The 13161-nt window shown below is 48.5% G+C and overlaps 2 protein-coding genes across 2 annotated transcripts in view; both read right to left on the bottom strand.

The window, feature by feature from the left end:
- Positions 1–5384, bottom strand: part of SRRM3 (serine/arginine repetitive matrix 3) — a 38315-nt gene extending 32931 nt beyond the window's left edge. Inside the window, exon 1 of the mRNA XM_075168896.1 lies at positions 3394–5384. The gene's annotated coding sequence lies outside the window, so the exon portion shown is untranslated. The remainder of the gene's footprint in view (positions 1–3393) is intronic.
- A 105-nt stretch (positions 5385–5489) lies between these two features.
- On the bottom strand, positions 5490–13108 carry MDH2 (malate dehydrogenase 2). The gene is made up of 9 exons (XM_075168894.1): positions 12972–13108; positions 11994–12162; positions 11131–11214; positions 10040–10149; positions 9417–9542; positions 8667–8744; positions 7409–7508; positions 6814–6965; positions 5490–5795 (listed from the first exon to the last, which is right to left on the bottom strand). The coding sequence occupies exons 1-9, from the start codon at positions 13041–13043 to the stop codon at positions 5664–5666; spliced, it is 1023 nt and encodes a 340-aa protein (XP_075024995.1). The 5' UTR covers positions 13044–13108; the 3' UTR covers positions 5490–5663.
- Between the last annotated feature and the right edge of the window lie 53 nt (positions 13109–13161).

Here is a 13161-nt window from a genome sequence, read left to right as displayed (position 1 = left end):
GAGATCTAATACAGCCCAGCCCAGGGTGCAGGATCCCAGCCAGAGAGCTGGCACTGGCGGTAAACACAGCCAAAACCATGCCTGGAATGGGATGGAAAAAGGCAATAGCCATCCGGGTGAGAAAAATGGAGAAAAGCAACAAGAAAAAGCTGCCAGGCAGGCAGAGAGCTGGGGGGGTGCAGCCGGGAGAGCAGCGTGAAGGGATGATCGGGTGGAGAACAAAAGGAGAGAGATGGAAGGACCGGGAGAAGGGACGATAATTGCAAGCAAACAGGCAGAGCCAGCCGCGGCTGGGGGGAGAGGAAGAAAATAATCACTTGAAAGAAACTGAGGATTCAGGAAGGAGAAAAAAAAAAAAAAGAAAGGCGATAAATAATTAAAGGAGATCAAACAAGGCAGGCAGCAGAACAGGCCTAATTGCAAGGATTCATACTGAGGTTCGACATCTCCAGCAGCCGCCTCCTGACGCAGAAGAAAGGGCGGCCGGGAGCGGCTCTGCCGCGTGAGGAGCATGCTGTTGGCACGGCACAGGCAATAGCCCCTGATCAAAGCCTGGGTGCTGACTTTCCTGATGCTCAGCAAACCCGCCTGAGCCAGCGAGGGAGCAGGGAAGAAGGAAACGCCAGCAAACGGGGGGAGCAAAGCAAAGGCGTGCAGGGGAAGGGGCTGGGGACACCGTTACCCTGCAAGAGCCCGGGGTGCGATGGGGACGAGGCAGCTGAACAGCCCCGGGGTGACCTTGGGCCATTCAATCACGGCCCAGCAGCTGGAGGCTCCCATCGATTTGGGCTTGACCCCACGGCCATGCAGTCCCACTTGGTGCTGGGGTGGGTTTGCTGGGTCTTGTCCTGCTGCCCCAGGGCTCCCTAAGCCTCCTAGGCCTTGGCAGGGAATTTTCTTCCCTGTGGATTTGTCCGGCCACTCTTTGAAGCCCTGGGAAACATTTTGCACCCGCGCTATGCCCCGGCGAGGAGACTCCCACATCCTGGCACCCACCTCCCTCGGCTCATTCAGGAGCTGCCGCTTGCTGCTTTCCTTTGGCATCTCCTGACTCAGAGGAGAAACAAGTATGGGAGAAAAAAATTACACCGGACCCCTTCCAGCCCGAAAGGACCTCCGAGCAGTCATCCATCACCGGAGCCAGCGTTTGCTTTTACAAACCCGAAGGGCAGCCCTCCCAAAGCATCACCCAGCACAGGAGAAACAGAGACCCACTGCTGGCCACAAGTCCCCCGCTGCATCTTTCCCCATGACCAGCTCCCACAACCTCCTCCATGACACCATCCGATCTGTCCCAGGGTCCCCAGGGACCCCCGCAGGCAGCAGGTGCCAGGGACGGGCAGAGCGGTGGCAGAGCTCAGCTCGAGCGCACTAACCTCTCCTAACAGGCAATCAAATCCCCGCCCCGGCAGGAGTCCCTGCATAGTAATTGCACTGTGTTATCCAGCCATCTGTTCCCGCAGCCAGGAAAAGAGCAGTCCCTTTGGTCTCCTTTATTAACAGGTTTCCCTATAAATGCAAACAAACCCTCCCGTCTCGGCGTCGCGCTCCCGATCTGCTTTGAGGCACCCGGGAGGGAAGCAAGAGCTCGCGGGCATTTTAGTAAATCAAGAGCAGCGAAAGCAAAGGTGGTGATTTAATGCTGCCTGTGGCCAGGCAGGAGAGCCAGGAGCGGGAGAGGAGAGGCCTCTGCAAAGCCGAAACCACAGATCAGATGGTTTCTGATCCTCCTGCTCACATTAAAGCCTCTCACCATTGCCCTGTGAGGGAAGGATGAAGCTGAACTGGCTGCAGGGGAGATCTGCCTACACCTCCGGCTGTGCCCGACCCACCTTGGGGTGCATTTCCCCTTCTCCTTTCCCTATTCACCCGCCATCTCCCTGGGCAGAGGATGCTCTGCGTAAAGCAGAGAGCCCAGCCTGGGCTGCTTCACCGCAGGGAGGTTTGACACCCCTACCAGGGCCGACCCTGCCCGTAAGCAGTGCCTGGTGCACCAGAGGGGCTCTGCACGGCCACACGCCCTGGGATGCCGGATCTGCCCCGGTGAAGCTAAGCAGGAGCTGGCTCTGCCAGCCAGCGAGGAACTCGCTACGCCTGCTGAGCAAAGCATGAAGCCTCCGAAAGGGGATCAGCCACACAAAGCCTGCCGTGAACCACGAGCCCCAAAATACTGAGGCTGAGCAGCAGTGACGGGAGGACACCAGCATCTTTGCGGGGTACCTCCAGCTCCTCCGATTTTGCTCCTTTCCCGGAGCTGGCAAGGCAGCCAGCTTTGGCAAGGCAGAGGCTGCACCCAATTGCCTTCCTGTTGTTGTTTCCGCTACTTCTCCTTCTCCTAAGTATCCCCAAAATGCCAGCGATTGTCCCCAGGCTCGGCCGCACCTGCTGTGGGAGTACCAGCCCTACCCAAAGGCAAGCTGCTGCTGCCATCTCCCGGCTCCCACTGCCCGGAGCCCTCCCGGGGCGAGATGGGGCTCAGAGGTGGCAGGTTGGGTGGCCCCCACCGGAAAGCACCAGCCCTTAAACAAAGCCGGGAAGGGAAAACAATTTCCCCAGGAATGAGGGACACAGGGCTGCCAGCCTGCACCCTGCTCCTGTGGTCTTCCCAGCTCAAGTCCCCCTGGGACACTGAGGTTGATCAGGATGAAAGACTCGAGCCATAACGTTCACCATTTGCTTTTCTCCTTGTTCTATCCTCTCCTGCACTTTATCATGTTGCTCCAGCAGCACTGGAGTGGCAGGTGGGATCAAGTGACCTGACATCTGGCCATCTGGAATATCTTTATTTATGACTCTCAATACACATCTCCTCTGTATCTTGACATCTGGGCTCCAGCGCAGAGCTGGGCTGCCTGAGGAGGCGGCAGCTCTGTGCACATAAATGATGCTGCGATGGAAGATGTCAGATGCTTAAAGACCATCAAGACAAAAGTCTGCTCAGGAAACAGGATGAAACCCAAGAGCTCTAAGCAGGGCAGGTGTTTCACCTCCTCCAGAGCTGGTCACAGCAGCGTGGTTACTCGCCTCCATGGGAGGTAAAAACCAAAGGCTGCCGGCACCGAAGCTAGCGCCGTGACTCAGCAAGGCGGCCACGCTGCCGCAGTGTTGTCCACAGATCCACCGAGTCTGCCGACTCCTAATTCCTGCATAAAGCAGTTAAGTCTACGGTCACTCAGCTTAAATTCAATACACAAGAGCCCACACAGAGGACAGGGGATGATAGTTGTGTGTCTCAGAGAGAGCGCACCAGGAGACAACGTCCAGGGTAAAGCTTCAGCTTATCTAGGTACAGCTAATTCCTACTTCTCCCAAGGAGGGGTACACCCCAGTTCCGTTCCTCCTCTGGGGAATCTGTTCAGAGAGAAGAGAAGGGGTGGGATGTCCCACACTTACCTCTGCAAACCATCTTCAGTCTTCATAGCGATTAAGTTATCCACCACAGCAGTGTTTGGCCAGGGGGACAGCACTTTTGACCAAGCGGAGAACACCTACACAAGTTCATTTCTCACCTTCATCCAATGTCCTCCTGGTCTCTGCCTTCACTGCAGAAAACCACAAGAAGGGTGTCTCATTTCCCTTCCCAAAAGGAGAGCAGATTTCCAGGCACAGGGAACGGCTGCAACTCCAAGCATGAGGCATGGGATTGGGTGGGAGGGGAAAACAAACCCAAAAACCAAACAGTGCAGAAAGGGAACGGAGAGTGTTATCATTAAGGGGATTTGAAGGAGACCCTGAAGAATCTACGAGTCAGCAGGTGCTGGGAAATAATCCTCTTCCACCTCAGCTCCACTTACCCATCCTGTCCCTGAGTCCCTGCTGGTATAAGCGAAGCTTTCTGCTTGTCCATGCAATTCCCCCAGACTTCGCTGGATTTGGACTGCTGACACAAGAAAAAGATAGAATAACTTAAGCCACACTATAAACCTCAAGTGCTAAAAATCTCCAACCCTCAGAAACCTGCTCTATCTGCTGTATTTAAAGCAGCAGGACTGGAACAAGTGTATGTTATTTCCCTCCTGGTTGCAAGGCAAGGCTTTCCCTGCAGCCGTTAGCTCAGTGGCTTCGTGTCGCAGTTCCCCTGGACCAGCCGGGCACGCACGCCAGGGGTGCAGACCACTCGCTCTGGCAGACGGATAGACACCCGGTCTGCAAACAACCTGTGCTGCCTATTTCTGGATACAAAACTGCTGACAGGCCTGCAAGACCCCTACATCCAGCAACCTGCTTCATCGCAGAGTCTGCCACGCGCTTTCCGTTTTTTGTTTTGAACACAACATCCAAGCTGCGTTTACTAGGCCTGGCCAGTCACTCCTCTCAGCGTCCTCCAGTTCCGACATCCTCCCCTGCCCCGCTCCAACATGATCTTTAATTCTTTAATCTTTAATTCTATTAATACCACCTAATAATTACTTTGTTCTAAGCCTGCTGAGTAATGACTGCCGACGCTTCATTACTATTTCTGTAAAGAAAGCAAGCTTTAATACATTGAATTTCTGCAGAGAGGAGTGACAAGAACTGTACTTGCTGTCCTCTGTCTGCCTACATGTTCCACAGGGCAGGGAAGAACCAAGCACTTTATTCTCAAGGCATCTTCAGTGTCACAATTGTGTGATCCAGTTCAGAATGAACTAGATTAAAATAAATAAAAATAGCTCAGAAGAGATTTAGAATACAAGCAGTGGGGGAAAACAGCCAGTGACCAAACAGCATCTACTACCTTTAGGTGTCTTTCTTAAGAGAAGCTTCTACACCAGGTTCTCTCAAACCAACACTCCCCTCAATTCCTCCAGAGGCGCTGGGCTTTGGCATTTCCTTCATCTAATCAAAATAAAGTCTGTTCAACTTAGTCTTCGACCTACGTGGATTAAAGCAATTCAAAGCAATAGGGAAAGCAGCCCACAGAGCATGAAGGAAGAGCGAATTAATAGCTTCCTTCATTAAAGCTTACCTTCAAAGAAGTCAGCAACAGAACTCGTCATCACCATTTTCTTGCAGACATTTATTTTTATATTCACAAGAGGATGAATGTAAAAGAAATTTATGTAGATGCTAAATCAAAGCTTTTTGTTCCTAACTAGATAGGAGTCACTCTCAGCATTTTAATTATTTTCTTAGAGCAGGACTGACGTTTCAATCCCTGTGCTCTTTTACTAACTCTTTTACAATCAAATTACTTAGGAGATTAAGGCAAAACAAGGTAAGAAACAGAGGTAACGCCACCTCCTGAAAACACACTTCTCGGATCACTTCACTCGGTTATCCCTTTCGCAAGCCTCTTCACCCCATCTTGATCTTATCTGATCATGCCTGCTTTCCCAGCTGCTGCGCTGAACAAGCAGCCCGCACCAAAACCCAAGCAGCAGCAGAGTTGAGAGTAATCATTTCACCCACTGTAAGAGACAATTTCATCACTACAGAAAACGACAACCTTTCAGAAACCTACAGCTTCTACCTTCAAAAGACAAGCACATCAGGACAATTCCAGATGGTACACTGAAAAAATGAGGCCGTTTTATTGATGATTAGACTCTGCATTGGCAACAATCATTAAGCTAATACAGACAGACTTCAATCAAAGCATGAGCTTTGAACCAGAAGTCGTAAAGTGACATGATGCCTTAATAAATTAAGGAAGTTGTTAATTTCTCTCCGTCATCAACTCTTCACTTGAAGTTCTTCGCAAACTCCTCTCCTTTCTTAATAGAAGCCTTCAGCTCAGACATGGCCTCAGCAACCATCTTCTCTTCAAAGGGGGAGATCTTGCCAATACCTAGGTTCTTCTCAATTCCATTTTTCTGAGGGAAAGAGGATTTAAGGATTAACCATTCATCGAATGACCTAGAGAGCAACTTAACAGCTCTGATTACATATTATCCAGCTGAGATGGAGACCCAGCCTGGGACCTCTGCCATCTCTAGTCTGCCAACCCTGTGCTTCCTGGCAAGGCTCGGAAGCCTCTTGTTATCTGCATCAACTTCTACAGCCTTCACAAACTTCTCATTCACTGTTCACAAGTGTCAAACTTGAAGCTAGCCCATCAGCTCCTTCAAGAGCAGGCTGATACCAACTGCTCCCTCATGCCTCTTCCTATCTTCAAACCCACCGTTCGGCAAGAGAATTTCTCTCCTCTGGCGTATACCCTTCGCTTCCACTGGCTTGCAATCTGTAACTGCTTCAGAGTTGCACTCCCAGGTTTTTGAGATTTCATGCCTACATCCAAACCCTTCCCCCTCAATACCCCTCTGCTTCCATTCCCTCACCAGCTGGCACCTAGGAAGCATACACCATCCTTTGCATCCCAGCAGCCACCACAGGGCTGCAGCACCCTTGTTTTTCACTGCACCCACAGGGTAAGGGTGACAAAAGGAACACTTCTTTCAGAGTTCAGTAGAGGTCCTGAAAGCAATCTATTAATCCTAATCCATGCTGTAGCTCCCCATGTGCCTCAGTTTCTGAGGGATTTGCTTGTAGCAGATCAAGCTGAGGAGACAGGATTGCTGACTCTGGTTAATCATATGAAAGCCCTTCATAAACAGGCACTGACTTGAGGCAAGTGTGACCTCTTAAGACAAGTCTGAATCTCTGGTTACTCAGCGACCTGCAGTCTAAGAGCGGATAAAAGCAGTAGCATCCCTGTCAAGCATGAGGTACATGCCTAAGTACAATACCCAAATATTCAAGAACTCTTAAAGATATGCTCAGCTGTTAACTTCAGCAATACCTAGCGCTAGACTAAATTGAAATCACCGAGTAAAAACCACAAGACTAAATCAGTAGCTGCTGTTTATAAGCCTCATCATTTAAAGTACATACTCCCAGCAGCAGAGGCGTAGAGAAGTACGGACTCTCCGTCTCTTCCGATCGAACAAAGGCACATTCAATAACCCCTTCCTTTCCATTCATTGCATCCACCAGAGAGAACACAAATCGAGCGCCAGCATAGGCCATAGACAAGGTGGCAGAACCTGTAAAAGTTAATCACTTTTAGAACAGATCACGTTGAAATTTCATACTTTCTTTAGCATCAAAGGCTTCCATACTGATATGTTTACAGAGCTGCAGCGTCATTGACCTCAAGCTCACAGCCAGCTGGATAAAGCAGCAGCTTTTGGCCAGTCACATGCTATTTAGTTGACCAGATTTGTAGGAAGAAACAGCTTGATTTGACAGAGAAGGTTCTTTTTAAAGCCATACATGGCGTGGGATCAGTTAATGTTTAGTCTTACCTACATACTGAGCTGCTTCTAGTACCACAGTTCAGGCAGTCACTGACATGGCAGAGCAGCTAGATTCGTAATCAGCAGTTCATAATTCTGCACCGCAGTTGTAAATAAGATTAAACTGAAGAGGACCGCATCCATTCAACTGGCCAACAAGAATTACTTGGAAGCTGTAGTCAAGAACCAACCTGCTCCTGCTTTAGCTTTGACAACTTCAGTGCCAGCTTCTTGAATTCTCCCTGTAAGCTTTTCCAGTTGATCCTGAGGAAAGTCCACTTTTGGTGTGCACTAGATTGGAAAAAAGAAATTACTATCAAATACCAGATTCAGCATAAGGCCACCCATACGATGCTTTTTGTACCACTACAGTTGTTACCAACAGTTCTCAATGGGGAAAATCAGTTACCCCAGCTCACAGATCGCGTGACAAACTGACCAGCTGCAAGCGTTCACCAAGGCTGCTGGTTATTGCATGGACCATAACAGGAACCTAGCTGCACCCAGCTTGCTCAAGGGCAAATGACAGCTTGACAGCAAAACCAGGGCTTGCCATGGTTACTTGCTACTGGGTAGTCTTTGCACCCTCCAAGCATGTAACAGGCCTTAGGAATTTCAAAAAGCCACCTCGTAAATATTTGGGTCACTGTGGCATTACGGAAGTCAAGAGCCTTATGAAGGATGCAGGCTGCCAGCAGTATTTAGGAAGTTACTGAACCTTCAGATACAGCTATGCAAGTATGTTAAGCGCAGCTGCTGCTATCCCAATTGACTGAAAGCACCCTCTCAGCATTCAGCTGCTCCGAAGCCCTTGCTCTTATTCCGTAAGAACATCCTTCTGTGAAGGATACTTTATTCCCCACTTAGAGCAAAGCTTTTTCTCCCTTTCTTGCAGATTGCTCCTTGGCCATATCCTAGCCATCCCCTCATGAAGCTGCAGCCTGCTTTAGAACAGCATTTCATTCTGGCTTAGATGCACGAAGGGAGCCTCTCTCTGACTACCGGTCATTACTGAAGCAGGCCTCCCCACACAGCTTGAGCTATGCCTCCTCATTTCAATGCTGCGTGCTGAAGTGGTGCTTCTAGTCCACCACAGCAAAATCCATTTCATTTTCCTGCTGAAGCAAGGTATTCATATAATGAAATAACTGTCACAAAAAATAAACACCAAACCAAACAGTGCCAAGACATCTGAACACCCACACTACACCTCAGTTCTTATCCCAAACTCCTTTAGAGGAGAAAGGCTGGAACTATTTAAACTCAGAGGAGTTTAGATTTAGCTCACTGCCTTCCAGTATCCTGTACCTCATCGCAGAATGAACGCAGCCACAAGAGCAGGGAAGACTCTCTCTGCTGTATCTCAGCACATTACACACCATCACAAAGGCACTTTACATCAACGTATTGACGAGTGTGACGCCACACACTGCAGTAACTCTGACTTACCTGCGAGATCAGAGGGATGATAGTCTTCCCGGCATGGCCACCAATAACCGGAACACTTACACGAGCTGGATCTAAGCCCTAAGAGAAACATGAAACTTTCCAGCTTCTGAAGCATACAGACAAGAAAAATATTTTAAAACACCATGCTTCATTTTCTGCCCAGGGTTTTTGGATACTTTTATAAGTCTGTTCTACACAGCGCAGTAGTCTCAGAGGCAGCTATACTCCAGGGACAAAGCCAGATCTACACAGTTGAACTCCAGGTTACTTTGATAATTTTAGACAGTTGCAGGATATTATTAATGCAAATTCAGATAAATAGCAGCACAAGAACAAACTCCACCAGGGCTATTAAGAGCAATAACCTGTTACAGTTCCTCATACTTTGCAGAATATCCTGTAACACGCAGCACAGACAGTTTGACTTGCAAATACATACTACAACTCAACCCTTTCCTCCGGTTGCACCAGCAGGGTTGAAAATGCCAACAGAATTAAGGTGAACATGTAGCTCGCCCACAGGGGACAGCTATGAAAAGAAAGGTCAAAGTCTCTTGAACCACATTTTGCAAGAAACCCTATCCCCAGGCTCCTCTAGAGAATGGAAACAGGGAATCATTGCCTTCGCCTCTAGCTCCACAGAAATCCGAGCTCTTTTGGCTCTGTGCAGTGATTTTAAAAGCATTTTTGATAGATCTAACGGCCAAAGCACACTATATCCCTCCTGCAGCATCTGTTACTATGACCTACCTTTAGTTCAGCCACAAAAGCATTCGCTCTGACAATGTCCAGCGTTGTAACGCCGAAGATTCTGTTGGGATTATACACACCATGCTTCTTGAAGACTTCTGAAGTTATTGGGATGGTTGAATTTACCTATAAGCGAGAATAGGCAAGTATTTATTAAAACCAGTATAATAATGAAGCCTATACATGAACTGAACAGGCTAGTAAACAACTCGAAGTGTACTTCCAACTTGAAGTCAACTGCAGCCAATTATTTTAATTCCTAAATTGAAGAGCAATTTACAGTCAGGCTGGAATAAAAACCTCCCATTTTAAATAATTTGTTCATTCACAAAGGCTCCTCCCTTAGTGAGCTAAGACTTCTATTCCAGCTAATACACCAGCATGTATTATAACCATAGTCATACAGATGTTGAGATATTAAGCACTTTTATATCCAAGTTTTCTCTAGCTTCCATATAGCCCCAAAAAAATGGGTTAGTAGAACCAGGGTTTTACTTCTTTTCTGCAAATACCCCGTAGACCTTAAAGATACTGGTCAAAACTAACAGGAACTCAATGAGAATCTAATATTCTCATTCGGGACTTTTTTCTCTACATTTTCAAGGTCTCCAGAAAATGCTTACCGGGTTAGAAATAACACAGATCATGGCTTCTGGACAGTGCTTTGCACAGGCTGATGTCAAAGTAGCAACAATGCTAGCATTGGTGTTGAACAGGTCATCACGGGTCATACCTAAAACATATCCAGTACAATATTTTAAGTGATCCATAGTCTACTCATTAATAGGCAAGCAAAAAACAATATTCTGCTCTGGATAGAAATACATCAGCTTCTGGTTTCATATATCAAGATAAAACTCTCTAGCTGCAGTAATGAATTGGCTCTAAGGGTAACTCCTCTCGCTAACACAAGATTACTGCCCTTTCAGATAGATCAGCCCTTTTCAGGAGCGACCAGCCCAGCTGTAAATTGTCTGAACGTATTTCACCTAGGCAGCCTGAAGTACGGTATGACCATACTGACCCACACCAGTATACCAGTGGTGCTCAGAGCAGCATAACTGCCCCTAAGATGAATTCTCCTCTCCCTCTGCAGTCACCTCCACAGCTACAGTTTGAATGCCAACTACTCTGTGCAAAATATTGCTAGTTGCCTAAGTGTCACCTCTCATTTTTGTGGCAGCAACTACTTTAACCATGAAAAATGAAGAATTAGGAAGAGCTAGGCATTAAAGTCTAGAGTTTTGTTACATTCCCAGCAGGATACTGAAAAACAGAGTAGAAATGGAGAAGTTCAGAAACATTCTAGGAAGGCTTAACAGCATTCATTCAGAGATGCTCTGAGAAGTTATCATACAATTAATACAAAACAAACAGATTATTTCTATCCTGCTGAGAAATGAAACAAAGAATCAGGTTTTTTTACTAGAACATTGCTCTGGGCAAGAAACACTTAAGGGAGATTCAGGACCACTTGCATGAAAAGTCTTTGCACTTCACCCCTACACAGGAACTCCAGAAATCAACTCTACCCATTTTACAAGGGACAATCTAAGACAGAAGCTAAGCAAGCTCTAGGTCAGTGTCATTAACAGACCACTTACAGCCCAAGCCAACACTACCCTAAAGCACCAGACACAGCTCTATTTGAATAACAGTACTGCAGAGATACACTTCAATGAAGCCCCAGGGCTTTTTAACACAGAGAACATACCTGGTTTTCTAGGGACTCCCGCAGGAATAACTACAACATCACAGCCCTTCAGACATTCTGGCAACTGCTCAGGTCCCAGGAAGCCTGGAATGGAAGACATTCAGGCATTATGTTTTTGCCCGTTATTAAGTATCTGACGCTTTGAAGTACAAAATTACGCCCAGAGGCACCCAATTCCTTTTTTAATTTAGCCTTCAACTCAGACTTATGCTGAAAAGCAAAGATATACAATTATGGATGGATCCTATTTGATGTTTATCCTTGTTTCAAAACTTACAGAACAAAGGCGGTGGGAATCTCACATTTCAAACACCCTCAGTTCCTCTGGCTATGTGTATTTACTCTCCAGAAACGCTAGCTTGGCACTACAGTCAGTGCCCCCAAAGAACCGCAGATAGACACGTTCAACTAAAATGTAACCTCTTGGTGATCTTCAGATAAAATGAAGATCAGCAGATTAAGTTTTGATTTCATCAGAAGTTGACAGCTGTCCCTTCAGAAAAGAAGCACGCAGAATTCATGTAGACACCCAGGGAGCGCTAAGTCTATTTGTAGTCAAATGTTTAAATTCAACGCTTAGGCTTTTTTCCAAGGCGATTTTACTGAATGTTTCCTACCAGTTATTACAAATTCCCCTTCAACAGTGCAACCACAGACCATTCTCATCTCCATACATCCCAATCTAATCAGCTAAACCTTAATTAGTCATGCACTGCTTGAGAAAAAGCTACTTAAATTGATATTAGGCTTCAGGATCATGTGAAGATTCCCCTTCACAAGCACAGCAACGGGCATCTCCACGTGTCAGAGACACCCGAGAGGACCCCTTCAGAACACAGATCGTTTCCAGTGGCTCGCAGTACCTTTAACATTTGCTCTTGTCTCGATGTGGCTGAGGTCAGCTGCAACGCCTGGAGTGTGAGCGATATCATATAGGCTGAGCCTGCTCACCAGCGGGCTGTTCTTCAGGAGAAGGGAGAGAGGCTGGCCAATGCCTCCCGAGGCCCCCAGCACTGCTACCTTGGCATTGTTCTGAGAAAAAAAATGACAAACACATTGTAGAACTGTTCTGGTAGTTACTGCAGCAGTGACCTTGGGATTTCATCACACTTTCTTTACTTTTAGTTCTATTTCTCAATTTTTTTATCAAGCACTATGCAAACTTGGTTGCCTAAGCCCACAGAAAATGATCATCACTACAGCCTCCCAAAGATCCTTAAGGTTTATCGGTAGGACAAGTTAGAGGAAAACGTTCTGTTGCAATCTGAAGCTCAAAAGAAGCTCAATCCCTCAAAAGGGATTACTGTTAAACCCCCAACCACCAGCTTTAATTCTTAATACATTTTGAAAGCAGGGCCATATTTCAGTAGAGGAAGAAAGCAGGAAGCAAAATTGCTTATCACCCATCGCATACTACCAGAAAGAGAAGTTCATCTGGAGCTAATAGATTTGGCCGGCCAGTATACACCTGCCCGGAGAAAGGCATGAGCTCCTCGGCTAAGAGCCGCCGAGCGATGCCCAACAGCGCGGATGTTTCACCGGGCAGAGACACCGCCCGGCACCCCCAGGACCGAACACCCCCACGAGCCGTGCTCCTCACCTCCCTCACAGCACCTCACCGCGCCCCCCGCCCTGCCTGAGGCGGTGACACCCGGCGGCTGCAGACGCCCACAGCCCCCCTCCGCCGCACACAGGAGGGCCGCAGACCGCCGGCGGCCCGCCTGCCCCACCGCCCCCTCACAGAGCGGGGCCTGGGCTCGACCCCGGCCCCGAGGGGGTGCGGGCCCTGCGCCGCCCCCGCCAGCGGGGCGGGCCACGAGGAGGCTGGCGGCGGGGCGTACCTGGGCGGTGGTGGCGAGGCCCCGGCGGAGGGCCGCGGCGGCGGCGGCGGGACGGGCGAGGCGGGACAGCATGGCGCGGCGGCTCCGGTGACTCCAACGACCTCCACGGCACGGCGCCTGCGCGGGACCGCCCGCCCGTCTCGCGAGACTTCCTGCGGCGAGCAGGAGGGAAACCTCGCGAGATCTGGAT

The sequence above is a fragment of the Calonectris borealis genome, chromosome 19, assembly GCF_964195595.1.
Source record: "Calonectris borealis chromosome 19, bCalBor7.hap1.2, whole genome shotgun sequence".
NCBI classification, from domain to species: domain Eukaryota; kingdom Metazoa; phylum Chordata; class Aves; order Procellariiformes; family Procellariidae; genus Calonectris; species Calonectris borealis.
Note: the sequence above shows the minus strand (reverse complement) of the source record. Positions and strands in the feature narration are given on the sequence as shown.

Bases quoted from the DNA above. Each gene is read 5' to 3' on its own strand.
- MDH2 (XM_075168894.1), bottom strand. From the start codon at position 13,043: ATGCTGTCCCGCCTCGCCCGTCCCGCCGCCGCCGCCGCGGCCCTCCGC. The intron at 9,543-10,039 runs GTAAGCATTTTC...TCTCGCTTATAG, and splicing joins TCTGTGTTATTTCTAACCCG to GTAAATTCAACCATCCCAAT. The intron at 5,796-6,813 runs GTATGTACTTTA...TCTTTCCCTCAG, and splicing joins CTACGCCTCTGCTGCTGGGA to AAAAATGGAATTGAGAAGAA.